Below are 24,504 nucleotides of genomic sequence, written 5' to 3' on the forward strand. Positions count from 1 at the left end.
TCACAGCCATAATAATTTTAAAACCAGAGCTTAACTGCTTTCCATATTACTCAAGTTTCATAACTCTATGATAGGTTTCTGATTAAAAATGCAGGCATGAAAACACAAGCTCACCTACTGTCATGTTTTTTAATGTACCCTAAAAGGATAAAATTATTTTAAAGATTATACAAACAGGAAGAGCCTCATGAAACGTCTACTTCCAACTTTAGTGCCTTTTTAAAATTTTAGGGGAAATCAAACCTGTTCATTTAGCTATTCTCAATTCTATTGTTCCTTGATTATTTCTAGCATCAACTATTATTTCTATCAACTCTGCGACAATTTTCATTTGTTATTTTATTGCTGTTTTGAACTTACACATTATTCTCCTAGAGCATTTCAGATACCGTTTTCTACACCATTCCAATTTTAGTATATATGCTGCCTACTTGAGTTCACACGGTTCTTCTCTGTGGTCACTTGATAAAGGCATTAAAGTCTTATTTAATAAGAGTTTTATTTCTGAGACACAAGATTTTGCAATGCATGTAAATCAGAAGATGGATTCTGTACTCCCTGACAAGTTCCTCAAATATATATATATATATTTGCAATTAAACAGACAAGCAGTGAAATGTGAAGGTACAGAATTAGAAACTGATATACGGACAGGACTCTCCTGCCTGAACGGAGCCGGCAGGAAAAGAAGTTTCCAGGCTTGTTTTCAGCAGAGAGTACGGACAAGGAAGAAACGCAAAGGGAACTTACAAATGAAAAATCACAGTGGTCCCACTCCCCATCGCTTATTCCCACCCTCAAGAGAGACAAGGTCAAGGGATTACTCCTATTGAAAACAGAATTCTGCAAAACGCAGCTCAGGGCTGCCATCTTTGAAGCTCTCTGTGATCTCCTAGACTGAATCCATCACCTTTTCCAGGCCACCGCCATGCCCACTACACACGAACTTCTCTTTAACTGAGGGTGCTGTAGGATGACCACTTACACCCGCCCCCTTGCTGCCCCTCACACAGTCGAGCACACTGATAGGTTAGTCACATACTTGTGTCCCACTGTGATAGGTTAGTCACACACTTGTGTCCCACTGTTCCTGCCTGGCACACAGTGAATCCAGGAAAACAGTTCCTGAGGTGAACTAGAATAAACATCTTTTTCTAAATAACAAACAGTTATAAAGGAAAGCTGTAAGTGACTAGAACCAGACACTTCTTTTTAACATGCATTCTTTCTTTGGTGTAGAATTATCAGGTGTCATGGGTAACTTAACATTGGATGTGGTCAATCCTATGAAACAAAGTTGCTTTAACCCTTTGAGTGGTGAGTTTTTTTCACGCTCCCTAACCCCCGGGAGTGAGGTTTCTTTTTAAAAAATAAAATTAGTTCCAGTTATAGTTTTGTTCACTTAAAATCACATATGTTTGATAACCAATTTATGGAACAAGAAGAACATATATTTGCCTTTTTCTAAGGTAGCCTTACACATTTTTAAAATAAATCGATCATACTCTGGATGGTCAGGAGGCGCAAGGACATACATGAACGTTCGTACTACTCAAAGGGTTAATATATACAATATTTTACTTCGGTTTAAATTCTTCTGTGTTGTGTGTATGCATGTTTGGGTGTGTGTCCTGTTCTCACTCTTTTTGTCTTTAATGATGAATCAGAAAACTTTAAGAAAACTGAAACTCAAAGTTGTATATATAATATAATCATTACTTTTCAATGTCCGGTCACTGTTAAAAATTACACGCTCAACATTTAATCAATCCTGTAACATCTCCCATATTCCTAGATCCCCCTGTGCAAAATTTTTAAATTGGAAAACTAACAGGTGATGCATCTTTCTTTGTAGTGACTGAATAAATTTTTGCTCTGTGAGAGTAGAACTGTCAAAGAATTGAATTTACAAGTACCAAAAAAGAAAAAAAAAACTTTTCAGTATTCAGGTGTTTCCTAGCAACTGAATCTGCTATTTTCTCATCACAAGTAAGTAATAGAAATAAAAATCAGTGTTTCAGTGCACTCTGGTGTCAATGAGAGCAGTGCAGCTCAGGAAGAAAAAAAAACTATAAATAATGTGTAAAAACACTAAGTATTGCCTAGCCAGTCTAGGCCGAGGCTTTGAGACAGGTAATAATAATTCTTTTTATTATTATTTAGAAAATTCAACTTAATGGGGTGACACTGATCAATAAGAGTACATAAGTTTCAGGTAAACATTTCTATAGCCTTTGAACGGTTGATTGTGTTGTGTGCCCATTCACCCCAAGTTAATAATTCCTATGTATGATCAATAATCTGAGGAACTGATAGATTATACTGGAGTGTGGGTGATTCTTATCTTCTGTGAATGGGGGGAGGGGCTCAGAGGACACAAAGGTTACTGTAAAAATAGTAACCTAAGAATTACTCTGAGGGTTAGTTCAACCATGAAGAATGAAGCTGCTATTTTCAAAGTAGCTAGAGTTTAAGACCAGTTTATGCTGCATCAAAGTGTCCGAACAAAGTATCAAACTCCTCCTATCTTATATACCCCACAGAAAAACTGTCAAAAGAGTAATAATTTTAACTACTGCCAAAAACTGTAGTAATTCTTCAGAAGTATTTTGAGATCATAAACACTTTAATAAACTAAACATTGAGATTTCAGAAATATTCTGCATGTACAGCACTTCACACACATTATCAGGCACCTCACTCCCTTATAAATAGTACACTGAAGAGCAACCCCATTTAACTTCAGTTTTCTCAACAAATATGGAGAATACACACATGCCACTCTTACAAGGCATCAGACTCTGAGCACCTACTCTTCACAAGCACTGTGCTAAGCACCAGATAATGAAGTTGAATAAGACACCGTCCCTACCCTAGAGAAATCTACATTTAAAACATGTAATAGAGCCTGACCTATGGTGGCACAGTGTGTAAAGCCTCGACCTGGAAATGCTGAGGTCACCAGTTTGAAACCCCAGGCCTGCCCCGTCAAAGCACGTATAGGCCTGACCTGTGGTGGTGCAGTGGATAAAGCGTTGACCTGGAATGCTGAGGTCGCTGGTTCAAAACCCTGAGATTACCTGGTCAAGGCACATATGGGAGTTGATGCTTCCTGCTCCTCCCCTCTTCTCTCTCTCTTTCTCTCTCTCTCTCTCTCTCTCTCCTCCTTCTCTCTTCTCTAAAGTGATTAAATAAAGTCTTTAAAAAAAAAAAAAAGAAGCCTCAATTCTTAGTTGCAGTATCTTAAAAAAAAAAAAAAACACATATAGGAGTTGATGCTTCCTGCTCCTCCCCACTTCTCTCTCTCCCCTTCCCCTCTCTAAAATGAATAAATAAATTTTAAAAATGTAAAACATGTAATGGGAACACCACTATTGGGAGGATAAAGCAGAGAAAGCAGAAGAGGGGCAGAGGTATTGGGCCTGGGGAGAGGCACCAAGCTACTGCAGCAAAAAGAGCATTGAACTTAAGGAGCTAAGCAATACCCAGGTCCTTCAATAATTATCTGTGTCAGTTTTGATAAGCTATTCAACTTATCTGGGGCCACACTTCTAAGGGCAAATGAAGAGGCCTGACTGGTAAGCTGTATTGCGAGTCCTTACAAAAGAAAGCTAATAAGCATAAACACTACCATACATAACAGGACAAGCAAGCATGTCTACTGGCATCTACAAGCCTAGAGTTTGCATTGTGGTTGTGAAGAAAGAGGACAACGTAACACACATATGATTAATACAATTCAGAAATCCTTTCCTGCTCTAAAAATTCTCTAAATGCTAACATTTTCTGCCAACTAAAAAGCAAAGAACTCAAAATAAGTAAATCATTCAAATTCTTGTCACCAATAATTTCCATAAACACAAAAATGCAGAACTGAACTAAGCACTATAGAAAGAAATGAAAGGTGCCTGGCCAGACAGCTTGGGGCCAGTTCACTGTCCCTCAGACCATTGGAGGGCCACCACATACAGTGCTCCTCTCACTGACCACCAATGAAAGAGGTGCCCCTTCCAGAAGTGCAGCGGAGAGCCCGATAAATGGCCTCAGGGGGCCACATGCGGCCTGCAGGCCATAGTTTGGGGACACCTGGGTTAGAGTATCATCTGGAAGCACGGAGGTTGCCAGTTCGATCCCCAGTCAGGACACCTACAGAAACAGATTTGTGGGAACATGCTGGGAAAACATGCAGTTAGGATAACAATCAGAGACAGCAAGGTGCCCTAGGGCAGCGGTTCTCAAGCTGGGAGTTGTGGCGGGGGTCGAACGACCAAAACACAGGGGTCGCCTATGTATTTCCCATGGCTTTTAGGCGACCCCTGTGTTTTGGTCGTTTGATCCCCACCGGGGTCGCGACCCACAGATTGAGAACCACTGCCCTAGGGCGAAAGCCCAGAGCAGACGAGAGTCCAGGGGCCTCTGTGACCTGTAACGGAGACAGTACGTGCTGGAAAGAGCAAAAGAGCAGGAGAAGATTTGGTAACAGAAAATGTTTAGGCTCTCAGAACAGACATCAGAAGTCAGCATGTTCCTTGTCCTTCACTTCACCCTCTGAAAACTTCTCTGTCTGCTTCCTTGAGTTGTTCGTACTTACTAATAAATATCTGAGTGAGGCTGGGGACGGGGCTTCAGTCATTCAGCTGACCAGGACTGTGGCCTCCCCTCAGCCCTGGGTGCATTTCATCAGGTCTCCGAGTAGTTCACTGTCGCCCTGATAAGTGGTGCCCCGTTTGAGAAATGGGAACCGAACGACAAGTTTACTATGATGAGTGGTCACTGTCTCTGCAACGCAAATTGATGTTCCTCTCTCTGTCCTCTCTCTCTCTCTCTTCCTCTCTCTAAAAGCAATAAAATAAACATGAAAGAAAGAAAGAGAAAAAAGGAAATGAAAAGAAAAATCAAAACTTCTTAAAATATTCTTCAGATGAAGTTAAACTAGCTTCTTCAAATGAATACCTAAAAACTACACAGCACTACGGAATTTTTAAAGCACTTCCATATACATGTATTGATTTTTCTTCAATGAATGAAATTTGTTCTACCAAAAACGTAGAATATTTCACTAAAACAAGAAAATAACATTTATTCAATCCTATTCTGTGAATGGTGCCAAGTGCCTCATTTTGTATTTATAAAATAAAATGCACGTGGAGAAAGATGCCAAGACTCACTTATAACAGCCTGTTGTTCATTAGTCCCCACATCCAACCCTGAAATATTCAGTTGGGTATTTGGTCCGCTTCCCTTTTGTTTCTTTACTCCTTAGAAACTGCATCTAGTTTGGCTTCAAATTTCATAACCACATGGGTGACTTCCAAATCAAACTCTTAATCTCGAATGACTCAATCCTGAGTTTCAATCCAAACTTACCAGGATGTCCTATTAATCCAATAAACTCAACAGGCCCAATACCAAAATCACTTTTTATCCCAAACAGCTCTGACCCCCCTATTGCTAACACACGCCTCCAATAGCCAGGTCTTCCAACACCTACCCATGAGCCCCGCTGTTCTCTGCAAACCACTCATCTCCCTAGAGCAAAAGCATTTAAAGCCAATGTCCACTCTATTTCTAAATTCCCTGAGCTCAGGTGACACACCTCTCCGGACACACCTACTTTCTACCAAGTCAGAGTCCTGTATGTACATCCTAGCTCTCCCTAGTAGACAAAAGGGTTCTTGAGGGTCATAGTCCTGTCTCATAAATGCCCCGTTTCCCATAGGCACTGTGCGGTAAATTTGACATATGTAAAAGAAATGTCTGTTGAATGGACAGTAAACTGTAAACTGTATGTTACAAAGGGCTTAACAAACCAATACCTCTCAAACAGAAACCATTAAGTTCAGCTTAGTGCCCTCAGTCAACAAGCATGTCTCAAAGTAGAAACAGCATGTTTATTTTTCCCCCAAATGAATGTTTCTTTCTATTAGGTGCCTGCTTTCCACTGGGATGTTTTGTTTCCTTCCCATCAGCACCATGGGAAAATAGACAAGCTGGAGCCGCGCAGAGCTGGGGCGGAGGTGTGGCACCCACCACTTGCACATTGACAGATTAGCAGCGGCCCTGACCGGTTCATCGCAACCACTCCAAAATACCACGAAGTAATGAGGAAACAATATCAGAAACGGCATATTGTCCACCTAAAACCCCAGGAAATCAACTAGTTAAACACAAATAAGACAAATACAATTCCTATATGATTCCAAAGTAAGTAACTATTCAAGAAAAATAATTATATTTAACCACAGCTTAAGGGACTAAACTGAACACTGCCTTTAACAAGAGGATAAAAGATTTAAGAGGATTCCAAGCTCTTTATAAAAAAATATTACTTGATCAAGTGTCTACAAAGAACATTTTTCCAGAGCAACAAACACTTGCTGAGCCACAGACTCAATGCAGATTCCAAAAAGTATGAAAAAGAAAATCCTTTTTATAAAAAAAAGAAAATCCTTACTTTTGTCTGCAACTCCAAGAGCTGCTCACCTGCCTGTCAATAACTCCCTTGGGAACCTCTCGAAGTACATCCTTCAACACCCAAATTAAAATGTACAAATATATTTTCTGAAAGTCTGTATTTTAAAGTTTTACCAGAGTCTTTTAAGAATTAATCTCACGAACAGAAAGTGAAATTAGTCTCACTATGTGAGAAAAAGAGAATCTGCCTTAAAGAAACTCAGCTACAATTTAAGAGCCATATATTTTTTAAAAACAAGGTTGTTTCCCCTGCTGACTGATAGAGTGGAGGTACACGCAAGCTCCAGCTCGGCTGTGGGCGCTTGGCTGCAGGAGCTCGGCTGTGGGCGCTTGGCTGCAGGAGCTCGGCTGTGGGCGCTCGGCTGCAGGAGCTCGGCTGTGGGCGCTCGGCTGCGGGCGCTCGGCTGGGCCCTCCGCTCCTCCCCACTGATACCCACACTCTGACCGTGTGAGCTCATGGTCTCATGGCTTCACGCTCTCCACCCAGAAATCCAAACATCTAAATCGAACTTCATACTTGCTGTCACCATTTGGATGACTAATAAGTACCTTTCACATAACATGGCCCCAACAGAACTGCTGGCTTCATTTTATGCACTTCTCTCTATTAAAAGGCATCACTCTCTAATCAGTTATTCACTCCAAAATCTAGGGAGTGGTAATAGAGTGTTTTGTAATACAGGCTCACAAGCCAAAATGCACAGTTAAAATCCTGCGTGCGCTGCTCACTACACCTGCAAAGATACTATAAGCCTTGGAGGGTAATAATGGTACCTACCAAATAGGATTACCATGAAGATTAAATGTGTTAATTCAAGTCGAACATTTAGAACAGCACCTGGCATGCCTCACCAGGTGGTGGCGCAGTAGATAGCGCATCGGACTGGGATGCAGAGGACCCAGGTTCAAAACCTCAAGGTCGCCAGTTTGAGCTCAGGCTCACCAGCTTGAGCGCAGGGTCGATGGTTTGAGCATGGGATGATAAACATGATCCCATGGTCACTGGCTTGAGCCCAAAGGTCACTGGCTTGAAGCCCGAGGTCACCAGCTTGAGCCCAAGGTTGCTGGCTTGAGCAAGGGGTCACTGGCTCGGCTGGAGCCCCCCAGCCCCAGTCAAGGCACATATGAGAAGCAATCAATGAACAATTAAGGTGCTGCAGTGAAGAATTGATGCTTTCCATCTCCCTTCCTGTCTGTCTGTCTCTGTCTATCTCTGTCTCTCAGAGACAGAGAGACATAAATTGGCACCTGGCAAATATAAATGTTCATTGGATTGAAGCTACCATTACTGTTATCCTCATTCCTCATTTTCTCTCACACTCAGTCTGTCATGTCAACAATACTTCAAAAACATCACTGAAATCCATGGACGTCTCTCACTCGTTACCTCCAAAACCACCTTATTTCAAGCCACCTTCATCTAGATTAATGTGATAAACTATCAAACTAGTCTTCCTTCCATTCTTCCTATGCCCTCCCAAGTGGCTTCCAAGCAGCAGCCACAGTAATCTATTGAAAATATAAATCAGATCTTACTGCTCCCTTATTCAGAACCATCTAATGATCGACTACATTAGGCTAAAAGTCACATTCTATCCTGGTTTACTCCAAGTGCTACATCTCGCCTTGCAGTCCCACCTGGTACCACGCTGCTGGCTCGCCACACTTCAGCTACACGGGCATTTCTGAGTCTTCAGGAATGCCAGGATTCCCTCCTGGGGGCCATGGCACTGGTGACTGCCCCCGCCTGGCACTCACTTTTCTCTGTTTTTCTTCAGAACTGGTTCCTTCAGATCATATTCAATACTGTTATTATTTATCCCACCAGTAATTGTCTATCTCCCACTAGAGTATAAGTTTTATTAAAAAAAAAAAAAGAAAGAAATTTCATCTATCTCATTAATCACTGTGTCCCTAGGACCCAAAACAATTCGCAGGTGAACAAATTAAAAGTTATTGGGAAAGTAAACCATTAACTGAAAGAACTGGCTTAAGCTTCTAAAATTGTTATGGAAGCAGATAAATATATCTTTCCCTTATTCTTTTCCATAGCTGGTTATCTACTTACTGCATCTCAACTCAAATTCTCCCTTTTTGCTTGCTGTGTAACTGGACCCTAATTTAATTACCTTCCAATATTTTCTCAGGATTTGAAGCTCTAAATTCCCTGATAATTCAACTCCTCACAAAGGAACAGTTACCATCAGCAGATTCTAAGACTTACAATTAGAAAAGCTGATATTCAATTACGGCTCCAGCAATAACCTTGGATAAAAATTACTTAAGCCTTTCAGAGCTGCATTTTCCTCATCTGTATAATGCAGACTGTAATCTCGCCTGTCTCAGAGGCTCGTGGCGAGGATCAAATGTATAAATAGTAAAATACTGTATGGACCAGTAGAAATTATTATTATTCAATACTTATCAATCCAACAAAAATGTTACTGAGCACTGGCCCTATGGGCTAGATGCTACACACTAGATAGAAAATTTTATTTAAGACAGAGCTCCTACTCTCAAAAAGCTTATAGATTGGTTGAGAAGAGAAACATGACTGAAATAATTTCAACAGTTTAGTATGCACTACGGGAGCACAAAGGAGACACACTTAACACAAGCTTGAGGCTTAGAAAAAAGGCTTCCCAGAGGAAGCGGGACCACAGCTGAGTCTCAAAAGATCAGCATGGTGAGAAAAGAGCTCTTACCAAATGAGAAGGTAATATATCCATCTATTACTCACCTTACAGCATGGTCAGAAGCCAGACTGGTTAGTTACAAAATCCCCGTGATCACAGGTTAAGAGCAGCCTTTCAGATATCACCTGGGATAAAACTCTTCTTTCAACTCAGACTTCCCGCCCCATTTGTTTCACCCTCTACAACTAATCAAAATACCTCTTTTTTTTTCACCTTTATGACAATTTTTCTCACCCTACACAAATATTTCCATTCAGAAGGCTGAAATTTTTCAATTACATACTCCAAGATCAAACTCTGCTCACAGGAAAGGGCATTAACAAAGAAACCATGAGGAAGCCCAGCGGTGGCTGGCTCGCTTGCTCTGGTGGGTTCCTGCTCCCTGTGGTCCTGAGGGCTTGGCAGGGGAGCCCCAAGAGTAGGCAGCGGAAGCAGAGCAGGTCTGCGGGCCCAAGTGTGGCAGTGGCAGCACCCGATACGAGATCGGAGAGGCGCCAACAGGACAGGCCCAGAAGCAATGGCGTCCAAAGAGGAAGAAGCAGGGAAAAAGTCTCAACGTGGAAAATGCCCAACAGGAAGTCGAAGGAGGAGACCAGGCTGCTGTGCAGAATGGGGAGGAAGCTCGCAGTCTGGGAGGGGGTGAAGCCAGAAGCCTGGAGGAAATGCTAGGCTGGGCTAGGTTAGGCGACTTGTCCCTGCGTTTAGATGGGTCACATCTAACAATCGTGGTGATCACAATGAAGGGGGAAGTAATGTAGAAGATCGCAATGCAGCCAATAGCAATCAAGAGAAAGACTAGGAAGCTGCAGTTGAGACATGCTAAACACTTCCAAATTCCTGAACCTGGTAATCGTTAGGTCTTTTGCCTTATACACTGCTCACAAAAATTAGGGGATATTTGATCGCTTCATATTTATTTTGAAATATCTCCTAATTCTGCTTACAAATATGAGGGGATATTTTATAGCTTCATATTCATTTTCAAATACTGTATTCCCTAATTTTTGTGAGCAGTATACCTTCAATCCTAAGGTTAATAATGTGGCCTCTGCTCTAGAAGCTAGTAGTTTTGTGATTTACTCTTCTATAAACCTTTTAGTGTTTCTAATTGAGTATTGTTTTGTCTCAGTGCAAAACTCTACAGCAGAGTAATTTCAGCAAGTTTTTGGGAAAAAAAAAATCTTTTCATGATGTGAAATAAATAAAGCAGTTTAAAAATAAAATTTAAAAAAGAGAGAGAGAGACCATAGCAATAGGCTTAAATATTCCCTTCAGCACAGCCCTGAAAGAATTCCCTCCCTTCCTCCTGGCTCCCGCCCACATCTGTCAGGGCAGGCTCCCAGGCAACACACTCCATCTGCTTTTCTGCAGGATAAGGTCAACGGTTCTCCAGACAACCTCTCCACCAGACTTGACCCTGAGACACCCAGCAGCAAGTCAAGTACTGCCTGAAGCAGAAAGTCAAGCCCTGCCTGAAGCAGCAAGTCGCTGTTCTTCTTCTATCAAATCGAAAGACATTGAGGACACAGCTCTCCACAACCCCTGGCAATCAGGACAAGTTCAGAAGGTCTGAATCCACTAAAGCAGGATGTGGACTACCCGATAGCCTACAATTCCAATCCTGGGCAAAGACCAACAGAAATGTGTTTGCCAAAGATGTCTTAGAATGTCCAGAGCAACAATCATGGTAATAACCAAAAAAAAAGAAAACAAAATCCAAATGCACATCAACAACAGAATAAGTAAATAAACTGTTAAATAAAGTCAATCAGAACTGGGATGAATCAAAATCATGTGTCACCTGATAGGATGCAATGAAAAGAATATACCTCACTTCTATAATATTCTTGCTCCAGATGTACAACTTGCATCTAAACATGCAAAAACATCAGACGAACCCAAATTGAGATATATTCTATAAAGCACCTAACCTAGAATCTTCAAAAGTAACAGAGTCATGAAAGTCAAGGAAAAACTAAGAACTTGTTCCAGACTGCAAGAAACTAAAAAGACAGTAACTAAATAACACGTGATTTTCGGACAAATACAGGACACGGTTGAGGCTACTGGTGAAACCGAAAAGGGGTCTGAGGATTAGATGCTTCTTCCCTTATTCTGACAGTCGAATTATAGTCAGGGGGGAAGACGTCTTGTTTGCAAATATTACACACTCAAGTTTCAGGAGTGACGAGACATAAGGTGGGGAACTAATTCTCAAATGTTTTAAGGAAAAAGTTATTTTTTTATTCACAACTTTTCTGTAAGTTTGTAACTGTTTCAAAATTCTAAAAAAGTTTTTAAAATTTCTTAACATACGTTGGAAAGGGGGAAAGAATAAGCAGGAGGGAGGTACAAAGCAAGTGAAATTCGCTGAGAAAATTAGTTTACTACTAATTTTGTAATTCACAGTTTTGTCTTTGATATCAACGTATTTAGATCCCTCAGCTTCTGCCCAAAAGCAGAGAAAAAAATTGCAAAAACCTGCCACTTTACTTCTTTGTACATTAGATTGTTAGGAAGATAATGTGAATAGCAAATATACATGTGCCCATTTTTATCAGCAAGAAGTTTTTTTCAGAAGCCCCCAAACAACTTTTCTTGTTGTCTGTCAGAATTACATTGTATTACATGCATGGACAACATTTTGAGAAGGAGGAAGAAACCACGGTGATCAGTCCAAGGATGACTCCAACCATCCGGAAGCTTTCTGAAATACATGGTGATATCTTAGTTGACATGGGGACTGGGGGCCACTGCTGGCATTTAGTGGACGAGAGCTAGGGATGAAAATGTCCTGAAAAGTATAAGGCTGCTACATATAAAGAAGTGCTGTCTGAGATAGCAACAGGCAAAATGGGTGAACAAAACCAGTAATAACAAAACAAGGAAAACAGCCAACCAACAGGCAAACATGTCTGCTACAGAGATTGACAGTAGTGAGAGATACTATCTTCATCTGTAAGTAGATCATGGTCCTGGCTACATCACAAAACAAGTAAAGAAACTATTCAAAAAATATCAACACTACGGGGGATACAAAAAATAGAATTAGGGAGGGAAGAAGAATATTTAGTTATTAAACACCTATTATACTAGGTATCTTCATAAACTGCCTTATTTAATAGAAGCAGAGTTAACAATTTAGTCTTCCCAAATGCTGATATAGTTGAATTATACATGCTTAGTTAAAAAATTATTTACACCAGAAAACACTACAGTTTTTAACTCATAAGGGAAAGTTGGCCTCTGCTTAAACTGTGATCGGTACAGAAAGAACCGTTATCACATAACTTCACAGTTCTCTCCTGCATTAAGTACCAAAGAGGATAAAAAGAACTAGACTCAGATTAAAAGGTGACACTGTAAAATGTGTATTTTTTAAGATGTTATACTTAAGTATAACACTTTCAACAAATCTCTTAAAAAGCCCCAAACGTGTTATTAATTCAGCCCGGCTAGCACCGTTCACTCAGCAGCAGGCTGTACCCGGCAGCACCAGCGTTGTTAGTACTTAATAGAAAGACTTTCCTCTACGTTGCCCTCTACTGACACAAAATGCCAATTTAGAACAAAAATCCAAGGTTTACATCCACCCCAGGCCACTTTAATTGTGAAGGGCCTTCTACGAAATCCATCTCCAAGCAGAGACATGACCTTGAAAAAACCCACGGAGCCCACTCACAAAATTACTCAGCTCTCCTTTAGGATTACTAAGAGAAAGAAAATTAACTACGGGTAGAAACAAATAAAAAGCTAACAGTTCTAGAATTACCAGTATGACATCATAAGCAATTTGAATATCATTATGAAAATTAAATTATTTCTTTAAGAAGTAAAGAGCAAAACTACCAAGGGTATATAATTGAAAATGTAAATAGGTGGAAATAAAGTGAATATGAAAATATGGTAATCTAGTGGAATACTTACTGCCAAAGCCTTGGACAGCTTGGTTCTAAATTCATTCAGAATGATTGCCACAATGTCCTTCAGTGGTACATAAGCAAAGCCGTCTTCCAAATAGACTTTCCTTACTCGGAACAAATCCAGAGCATCAGCAAAAGGGACCTGAATTCAGAGTGAAACAGGGAGAATAAGCACACCTGTCATTCGGGAATCCTCCTAAGTCTTCATACGTACCAAGTCAAATAAAATTCTCCCTACGAGAAATTCATTAATCCCAGCATGTCAGAGAGGAAAAAGAGATCAATTTACACTTCTGAAAAGTAGATATTAGCATTAGGAAGAACTGGCAGTCCAAAAATGTGTTTGTTTCAGAGGAGATGTTTTGAAAAATAGTTAAGTCAAGTTAGAATGCTTTATTTTTACTTAAAACTCATGAATCTACAAATTATAATCCCCAGGATTTCAAACTCCCAACTCAAGCCCTCTAAACACACTGCATTTCTCTCACGGATATACTCCACATTTCATTCTGCATCAAGCAGAATCCTAATGTGTATACAATATGGTCAGTGCTGAAAATGACTAGCAAGTGAAGTAATACACATCTCTTCCTCTGTTTCCATTCTTTCTCTAGAGAAATATACTACAACAGCTAACCTGAACAATAAGAAATGAAAATAATAATAAATATTCAGTTTTGCTATTAAAAAATTTGCCAGTAAATATTATTTAAAAAACCAATACTACTCCATATACATTTTAAAATTCCTATGGACTATACTAAAATTTTAAGATATCATCAGAATATATAAGAAAACTGTGAAAATCATCTTTACTCTCCAATAGTCTTTCTCTTTTTTAATAATGAGGTAAAAAATTCGGTTTTTAAAAAAGCGATCCCCAAAGTGCCTATTTGTCCAAATTGTAGGGAAGAGTTAAATCTATATGGTCGTCATACTTGAATATGTCTAATGACATGACACAACAAATAGGTCATGTAATTGTTAACAGATAGGTGTTGTTATTAGTTTACAGATTTCTACAACTACAAGACAGTCCTTGTCCTGAAATAGGTCATCAGTTGGTTGAGAAAACAAGATAGACACACACGGGAAGTCAAATAGCTCTGCCGGGCAGTAGGTGTCTGACTGCAACAAACAGGTAACTCACACAGGATGGATCAGAGCAGGTAAGAGACTTTATTTCAATAATCCAGGCAGGAAAAGGAGACAGAAATTTGAAAATGTGAATTTTAGTCCAAGCTCTCTTACTTACTAGACTTACGATTTTGATACATTTAATGAATGCTTCTAAATCTCGGTGTCCAGACCTATGAAACCAAGACAGGACAGGAAGAGACAGTCTAATGGATCCTTAGGGATTTTCTAGCTCTAATATTCCAGGATTTTACCTTAACAGGGTGGTCACAAGGGAAATAAAAATGCCTAAGCGGAGGCAAAAGATGGTCCGAGGCAGAGTAATGGGAAATGTGAGATGTGGGAGGGATAAATATGATTCCCAGACTCTAAGTTTGGAAGGCTGGCTGAACAGAGAGCTAATGTGGAGGGACAGGATTTTAAACTACTGGCACTCACCAATTATAATGAATGCGTTCTTTGTTCTTTTCAAAGGTAACTGGGAGGTTGCAGCTATCAAATTTTAAAATAAATTTCGACTTTCCCCTCTTCGGCTTTTTTTTTTTTTTTTAATAATTTCAGCTTTCCTCCCCATCTCTAACAATTTAATCCAAAACCATTTAATGGGCTCAAGCAAATAAGGTACCCGTACTAAGGCACAAAGAGCAGCAGAGGCAGCCCGTGCAGAACCAGGGCAGGCTAAAGAAGGTCTTGCCACAAGAGAGCAAGTGTGAGAGCCCAAGTGGAATGTGACCATGTTCACATAAGTAGACAGTCCAAGTATGGGGTCAGAGCCCAACATGGCAAAGAAGGCTTCCATGCAGAGCAGTGATCCAGAACGAGGGAGCGATGGGAGGAACCTTGCAGGGGGCAGCCCAGCACACAGTATAAGGGCCTAACCATTGTGAGGAGAGAATTCCTTTTAGAGAATGGCCTGCAACAGGGGGTCAGAGCCCCGGCAGGGTCAGGCAGGTGTCTGTGCAGGAGGACAGCCCAACACAGTGTCAGCACACTGAGCAGGGTGAAGAAGAAATATGCACAGGAGAGGAGCTATACAAGAAGCTATACAAACAGATCGATTAAAAACGCATATAGCCTGACCTGTGGTGGCGCAGTGGATAAAGCGTCGACCTGGAAATGCTGAGGTCACTGGTTCGAAACCCTGGGCTTGCCTGGTCAAGGCACATATGGGAGTTGATTCTTCCAGCTCTTCCCCCCCTTCTCTCTCTCTGTCTCTCCTCTCTCTCTCTGTCTCTCCCTCTCCTCTCTAAAATGAATTTTTTAAAAATGCATATAAAGCTCAATGTGATATATTTAACAAAAACCTTGAAAGTATTTTAAAAGTTTACACACCTTATAAACTGACTCCAACTCCACAGACTCATTTAAACCGGGTGATGAAGCAATAATCTTATCTCGGAGACTCTTGTCTTCAACACTTACCTAAAACAAAACATACTTTATATCATTGAAGAAATTAAAAGTTTTCACTCAGTTTCAATGCTTTCCAGTGAAGATTCTATATTTTTATGAAAATTTTTAAACCCTGATATTTCAAATCGTTCCTAATATGATCACTAAATCACTATTGTCTTTAATAAAGCCAAATACAAAGAAAATTTAAATTTAATATACTTTCAAATTCCTACTCTGACAACATACCTAAAGAACAGTAGCAAAAAACCAGAAAGTATTATAATATAAAAGGAAAAGAATTATAATAAAAACTCAGATTAATACAGACTAAAAATGAGCAGTATCCAAATTCAAGTTATATTAATTTATTAAAATACCTATTTGCATTTAAGAGTGAGTTTATTATTTCAGTTTTCTAGACACATAAAACAACTCCAAACATAAACTACTAGCTGTGCTAGAGACTATTATCACAGACGAATTATGGCTCTAAAAATAAAAGATTGATAGATCTAACTAGATAAAAATTATAAACTTCTATACAGGAAAATAAAAAATCTGCATCTTAAGATGATATATAAATAACAAACTGAAGGAAATCTTTACATCTTTTGACATCCGAGTTACTCTCAATATATTCCAAAAGTAAAATACTGCCACTATTCATATGAGTGAAAATAATAAAAATAAATTAAAATAATTATGTCACATTGTTTTCTACCTATTAAAATGGCAAAAGTTAGAAAAATTTAGGATACACAGTGTTGGGACAATCTTTACAAAGAGCACTTTGACAAAACAATTCAAAAAGTGTTAAAAATATGCAGATCCTATCAGTTTTACTTTCAGGATTACTCTTAAGTAAACAAGAGGACAAATACACAAATAGAAACAATTTTTCTTCATCACAATGTTATTTATAATAAGAAGAAAATCTAAATGTCCAACAACAGGTATTTGATTAAATAAACTGCAGTAAATTTTGATGTTTCAGTAAAGCAGGCTATATTATTCAGATCAACCTCTCAGAGAATCAAAGAATAGACACTGATAAGATTTTTAAAAGCACCTTCCTCACAGCACAGAAGACTAATATACAAAGTCAGGCACATGAAGTAGGTATCTAATTTCACTTCATTTGAGAGCCCTCCTGCTCAAATGCCCTAGTCATTAGGAAAACCTCAAGCCTCGCAGTGGTTTTAAGGTGGTCCCTGATTCCAATGCCCCTGACACCTGGCAGAAACAAACCCAAATCCTCTCGAGAGAAAAGCACATTCACAGATGCCTCCAAGGACTCCTACAAATACATTTTCAAGTACAATGTCAAGCACAGTGCATCCTATATAACAAGGCACGCCATAAAACATCACTTCATAAACAAAAACAAAAAATAAAAAAAACACACTCAAAGCATACAGGTGTATAAAGAAACAGAAGTATAATGATAGCTGTATGAACGGAAAACTATAAAAAGATATTTGAGAGGGAAGGGGAAGGGGAAGGGGAAGGGGAAGGGGAAGGGGGAGGGGGAGGGGAAGGGGATGGGGGAGGGGGAGGGGAAGGGGAAGGGGAAGGGGAAGGGGAAGGGGAAGGGGAAGGGGAAGGGGAAGGGGAAGGGGAGGAAAGGAAAGGAAAGGAAAGGAAAGGAAAGGAAAGGAAAGGAAAGGAAAGGAAAGGAAAGGAAAGGAAAGGAAAGGGAAACAAAGAACTTCTAGAAACACAAACTCAGGAACAGGAATTAAAAACTCAATGGAATCTTAAAGAAACACCCTAACTTTCAGGTAATGTGGATTAGGTAATTTAAGATTAATCCACCTGATCAAAACTCTGATAGGTTACATAGGAATTGCCAGGCCAACAGTCAAGGCCTGTCATTTAAAGCTCACTTTATATTTGCTAATTCTGGGAAAGCAGCTTCAAAGAGACTCTGCCAGACGTGGATAAACTATCCCCTACTCCAGGTGTGGCCAACAGTTTTTGCCCCCGGGGTCAGATTAGAAAGAAACCTTTTTTCACAGGCCAAACGAAATATTAAAATTTAAAAATGTTAAATACAAAAACGATTCATTTAAGTAAACAAAATTTTATTATGTAATTTGTTTATGAATAAATGTGAGTGAAAAAAATTTTAATACACATTATTTTAATAAAAATATTTTTTAATAAAAATATAATTATATACCGTATAAATATCCAAACTGTATTGCAATCAATCAAAACAATATTTAATTAACAGAATGAGCTTGAAGGAGTTATATTGCAAATAAAACAATTATTTCGTTTTACAAACAGCCTGGACACGTTTTCAGTTATCAACTGCAGCTATTGTCTATGCTACAATGCCACTTAATTCAGCACACTTGACCACAAAAATAACGAATTCTTTGACCTTGGGTGCGCACTGGCAAACTCCGCCTAAAGGAATGTGGGTTTCACATTGCACGTCAAACAGTTCATATCGAGTACAGACGAGTACAAAAGTTGTAAATCTTTATAATGGAATTTTTTAAAAAAATAAAAAAGTATCATGAATCCATTCAACCAATTATTGGAAGTTAACCCTAGATTAGTCACACGCGGAATTCTTTTCCGCATATCACTATCTTCTTAAATATCTCGATTTCCAATAATCGAAGACGCTTCCACTTCTGAATAGTTGAGATTTTAAATTAGCGGAGAATATTAAAAATTTAATCACGGGCCGCATAAACTCATTATGCCGGCGGGATCTGGCCCGCAGGCCATATGTTGGCCATGCCTGCCCTACTCTTTCATCCAAGTACTAACCAGGGCTGACCTTGCTTAGCTTCTGAGATCGGACCAGATAGGGCGCATTTAGGGTGGTTTTGCTTTAGATTAAACTCTCCCCTACTCTCTAGGACCCTGAAAGACTTAGGTGGGGTGAACCAGAAGTTCATCAGCCGTCATATGGATCTACATGCTAGCTTCCAATTATCTAGTGGACCAGAGACCTCAGATTATGGATTTAATTAGAGTTATCCTGAACTATCAGTGTGCCCAGGCCCATGAAAGAAACAAAAACTCTTATAGAGAAAAATATAATCCTCCTAAGCCTCAATATAGCCCTCCAAGAACTTTCCAAATACCATCTCCAGTACACAGTCAATGATAAAGCACACAGGAATAAGACTCCACAAATGAGAACCAGCTCAGGAAGACAAAAAAATAAGTATAAGGATTGGAAAGAAATAAAACTGTCTTCATTCACAGATTATATAACTAATACCCTTAGAAAATCCAGAAGAATCCGATAAATTATTATACCTATTGACCTCGTTATTCAAAGTTTCTGTATATAAGGTCAAATATAGAAAAACCAATCATGTTTCCATAGGCCGGAGGCCAAGTTCAATAGAATTTTTTTTAAAGGTACCATTTACAACAGATTTAAAACTATCAAATATGTAGGAATAAACCTAACAAAACATGAGGAAGACCTCCACAAAAAAAACTATAACTGTACTGAGGAAAACAGGAGAAAACCTACATAATAGACATCCCATAAACAGGCACTAGTATAAATGTACTAATTTTCCTCAAACTGATCTATAGATTCAAACAAAATACACTCTCAAACAAAATCACAATAGCTTGTGCGTATGTCTGTGTCTGTGAACATTTCTAAGTTCCTAAAATGTAGATGGATATGCAAAGGGCCAAGAATAGCCAAGACAAAAATAAGAAAAACAGTCAATCCAAGAAAAATAAGCAAAGGACATGAACAGGCACTTTACAAAATGATAAAATTCAAAGGGTCAACAAATACATGAAAAGATGCTCAATCTCCTCAATTGTCAGGTAAGTGCAAAGTAAATCCACAGTGATAAACTTAATGACCTAACACTACACAGTCATTAGAATGGTTAACATGAATATTGGGGGGAAAAATATTGGTGAGGATGCGGAAGAATTGGGATTCTCACTGATAGTGGGACTATAAATGGCACAGCCCTTGGGAAAAAGATCTGATGCCTGTTTATAAGACTAAAAACATCTGCCTCTATGACCCTGCAACCCCACTCCTGGGTATTGACCCAAGAAAAACGAAAGCCTATGACCACAAAAAAAAACTTTCAATGATCTCATTTATATGAAGTTGTAGAACAGGAAAAACTAATGTGGTTGAAAAGGATCTGAGTAGCAGATGCCTCAGAGGGCGATGACAGAGAGTGACTAAGATGGAGCACGAGTGATAGAGGACGGGATAAAGAAGATGTGGTACATCTGTACAGTGGAACACTACTCAGACATAAGCAATGATGACACAGTGCCATTTACAACATGGAAGGACCTTGAGAACATTATACTGAGTGAAATAAATAAATCAGAAAAAGCTAAAAACTATATGATTTCACACATAGGTGGGCTATAAAACTGAGACTGATGGACATAGATAAAACTGAAGTGGTCAGGAATGTGGGGAAGAGGGTGGGGGGAGGGAGTAAAGAGGGACAAATATACGGTGACAGAAAGTGATTGGACTTTGAGTGATGGGTATACTATACAACACAATCAACAGTTCAAATGCTATAGAAATGTTTACCTGAAACCTATGAACCTATTGATCAATATCACCCTGTTAAATTTAACTTTCTGAATACAATTTTTAAAAAAAGATGGAGCACAAGAAAACTTTCAGATAGTAAAGCTGTGCCTTTTAGTAAGTTTAAGAGCACAAGCTTATGCATTTGTCAGATTTCTCGTGAATTCATGAATGGTATGCTTAAGATTTGTGCATCTCATTGTATGTAAAATTTACCTTAAATAAAAAGAACTTAACAAACATTGAACTCTAGTTAATGATATGCAGGCTGTAGTATTTGGTGAGAAGTGTTCTGATGTCTGCAACTTATTTCGAAATGATGTGGAGATATAGGAATGGATAATAGGTAATAAAAACAAGTAGAGTAAAATGTAAATTGTAAAATGTATGTGGGAAATGTGGATATTCACCATAAGATCCTTGCAACTTTTCTGTATGTTTGAAGTGTTCACAATTTAGGAGGCAAAATAACACAATGAGGATACTACTACATAGGCACTCCATCCAGGACAATTAAAATTAAGTAGGAAAATACAGGTAAGAATGTAGAGCAATGGCAACTATCATAACCTGCTGACAGGAGTGTAAATTGATAACACCGTATTTCCCATGTAGAAGACACCTTTTTTCGGAAAATTTGTTGTCTAAAGCTTGGGTGTGCCTTACACAATGGTTGTAGATTTTTTTACTTGCATTTCCCGCTTTTTTACGCTTGTTTTTGTGCTCATTGTTGAAGACAGTGATTCGTCATCAGACACAAATGACAATAAGCTAATGGATGGGAGTTTTGACAGTGATGAGGACTTGTATGGATTTTATGATGAATAAAACGAGTTCAATAACTTTATGTAATACATTTTTTTTTTCAAATTTTGGGCCCCAAAATTCAGGTGCATCTTATACGGGGAGTGTCTTATACATGGGGGAATGCGGTATATCATCTCAATTGTACCAAAAACCCAACAAGGTAGATATTATCTTAGTTTTATTAAGTTAATTGGCAAGGGATGTGAGGGCGATCTGGCTGTGACATCTGTCACCCCATTGATCGCCAGGGTTGATTCAGCTGATCTGGCTGGCGAGGCAGGTGTCCCCTTCCTCCCTCACCGCTCCATGTGCATCCCTCCCGAAGCTGCACGCTCGGTCGAAGAGGACGACCTTCCCCGCTAGAGGAGAGGACCGTTCTTCGGTCAAGGGTATACGAGTAGCTGCGCTCCCCTGCTAGAACCTCCAAACAAGTCTCAAAGTTAATTGGCAGGAAGAGAAACCAAACTGGATTTCCAACTAAAGTCTGACATTAAGATCATAAGGCATGAATTGTCCAAATGAGCAAAATGGTATCACTTTGCAAGAGAGTTGAACAAACAATTATCATCAAAATCAATGCAAGAGAAAGTCATCAACTGAAAATTTTCACCTCAATCCCTTTTGGGTAATGAACAGAATCAAAATACAGAAATGAAGAATGTAAAACTAGATGTCACGAGAAATATTGTAAGTAAAAATCCAAAAGTATGTCCAGCACATATTACATACAATCAAACACTCCAGAGTGTTTAAATTATGGTTTAGCAATGGCAAATATTTCTCTAAGAGCTAACACCAGATTATTATGCTTTAGAATTTGCTTTGTTTACATATATCAATGACAGTTAACTTCTCTATTTGACTATTTCCCTTATATTTTGCATTCCATGAGGGAAATCCTTTAAAACTCAAATCCACAAAACACTCGCTGCAGATAACATCTGAGAGGAGGTAGCTCTGTCTTAGACACTTTTACAGCCGTGCTGGGGTTCTGAAACAGCACCGATAATACAAAAACTGATCGGGGAGGTGTGGGAAGAGGGAAGGAAAAATTCTCACATCTTCGTGATGGTCTTTTCAGTACTTTTGCATAAATTTCCAATTTAAACATAAAAATATATTTCAAATCTTTCTGAAATTAAATAAAGTATAGACACCTGTTCTCCCTACCATTAAGAAGGGTAATCATAATTAATTGCACGCACCATCTTTTTACCCAGTTTTGACTGAATCTGACAAACTGAAGTTGAGACCAAGTATATTAACTGACCATAGCCCTTTTATAATCACTTATTACAGCAATAAAGAAATAGGTATCTTTGAACATAAAGTTGTTTGTCCTAATAATATTTTGGATTCTAACTAAGCAAACCACAGGCAACATTTAAGTAATGCTAATACTTTCAGGGTAATATAACATCTCTCCTTTCCCTAAACTCAATTCAAATACCACAGGTGGCCTGACCAGGCAGTGGAACAATGGATAGAGCATCAGCCTGGGACACTGAGGATACAGATTCAAAACACCAAAGTCACCCACTTGAGTGCAAGCTCATCCAGCTTGAGCACAGAGTCACTGGCTTGAATGTGGAATCAAAGGCATGACCCCATGATTGCTGGCTTGAGCCCAAAGGTCAATGGCTTGACCAAGGTCGCTACCTTTGAGCCCAAGGTCATTGGCCTGAACAAGGGGTCACTGGCTCAGCTGGAACCCCTCCCCCCATCAAGGTACATATGAGAAAACAATCAATGAACAACTAAGATGCTGTAACAAGTTGATGCTTCTCATCTTTCTCCCTTCCTGTCTGTCCATTTCTCTGTCTCTCTCTCTCTAAAAAAATTTTAAAAACCAATACCACAGGTGTTTATAAGCAATTAACTACCTATCAAGTAAATGTCAGGGCAGCAGAGGAAGCATACATCAGTTCAACTATCACACAACAGATTAGTTACAAGAGGACTTGTTCAAATAGTCTTCTGCCTTAGAAACAGTCAAGATTCAATTTAAAAAATCTCAAGGCCTTGAATAAAAATTAGGGTACATTATTAAAGAATAAGGTCTTCTTTCATTCAAACATACCCAAAAAAAGAAAAACATTACCTAAGTGTTCCTTAGATTAGAAATAAAAGATAAAATTCTAAGGAATGCAATAGGTTTCCAAACTGTCATCCATAATAACCAGGAGCATACCAGATCACTCGCCAGCTAGCTGAGTTTTGTGTCATTTCCTGCATTCTAGCCTTTCAGCAAATACTCTGTTTTTCCTTGGTGCATTAAAAAGTTCAACCATTTGTCACACATATTCTAAATCTTCATTTATCTATTTAGTTATAACCAAAATTTAAATTTGTAAAGAGAATTCTCACTGAAAAAAATATAAGATGATTGTCTGAAACTACTAATTAGTGTAAACTGCTATTGACTTCATTATTTCAAATTTTAAAAATAATCTTGAGTATTCTCTTCTGCTTCCTGGCTAAAAACTACTGGGGAAAAAATAAGCATATTTCATTTTCTCAGACTCCCTTAATGAGGCTACTACCTACTGCATGCCTCAAAAATACTCATCTTCTAAAAGAGCAAGACAAAATTAAATGGCTTCTTCTTCTACGAACAAAGAATCTCATGTAAGAGACTAAAACCACTTAGAGTGGAACAATGACAAAAGCAGAGCAACGGAGTGGAAAGTATACAGTTGTATAACTGCAGAAACCTAAGTTCAAATCTTAAACAAGTTAATTAACCTCTTCTCACCTCTTATTCCAGTCAAAATGAATAAAATAATACCTACTTCATGGAGCTTTTAAATAAATATAGAAAGTGTCTAAAACAGGCCTAACAAATAGCATGCCCTTAACAAATGGTAAATATTTATTATTACTATCAGCAATGTACATGTTGATTAGCTTCTGTTTTTCCCAGGAAAAAACTGAAATGTTGCCTGCATATAAACTAGTTTCTTTTTTATTCCTTCTTTTCCAAGTGAGAGGAGGGGAGACAGAGAGACAAACTCCCGAATGCACACTGACAGGGATCCACCCAGTAACCCTGGTCTGGGGCCGATGCTCTGCCCATCTGGGACCGTGCTTGCAACTGAGCTATATTTAGCACCTAATGTGGAGGCCACAGAACCATCCTCAGCACCTGAGGCCAATGTACTTGAACCAATCTAGCCATCGCTGCAGGAGGGGAAGAGGGAGCAAGAGAGGGAGAGCAAGAGCGAGAGCGAGAGCAAGAGCGAGAGCGAGAGCGAGAGAGAGAGAGAGAGAGAAGAAGGAGGAAGGGTGGAGAAGCAGATGGAAGCTTCTCCTGTGTGCCCTGAGCAGGAATCAAACCTGGATGTTCACACACCGGGCCAATGCTCTACCACTGAGCCAACCGGCAAGGGCCCATATAAACTACTTTCAATAAACTTTCATTAGTTAAAACTATTAATTTTATTAGTTAATTTGAAATTGGTATTTAGGGTGTGTTCAAAATAACTGATATAGCTAGCTAGGTTATCAC

General features: G+C 39.0%; 1 protein-coding gene across 3 annotated transcripts in view; it reads right to left on the reverse strand.

The window, feature by feature from the left end:
- PRIM2 (DNA primase subunit 2) overlaps positions 1 to 24,504 on the reverse strand; it is a 301,521-nt gene that overhangs the window by 225,712 nt on the left and 51,305 nt on the right. For all 3 annotated transcript variants that reach the window (XM_066361373.1, XM_066361374.1, XM_066361375.1), the window contains exons 6-7: positions 15,563 to 15,652; positions 13,098 to 13,235 (exon numbers count right to left, since the gene is read on the reverse strand). In XM_066361373.1, the coding sequence (XP_066217470.1) occupies positions 13,098 to 13,235; positions 15,563 to 15,652 (228 nt within the window). The remainder of the gene's footprint in view (positions 1 to 13,097; positions 13,236 to 15,562; positions 15,653 to 24,504) is intronic.

Source organism: Saccopteryx leptura, chromosome 1 (genome assembly GCF_036850995.1).
Source record: "Saccopteryx leptura isolate mSacLep1 chromosome 1, mSacLep1_pri_phased_curated, whole genome shotgun sequence".
NCBI lineage: Eukaryota > Metazoa > Chordata > Mammalia > Chiroptera > Emballonuridae > Saccopteryx > Saccopteryx leptura.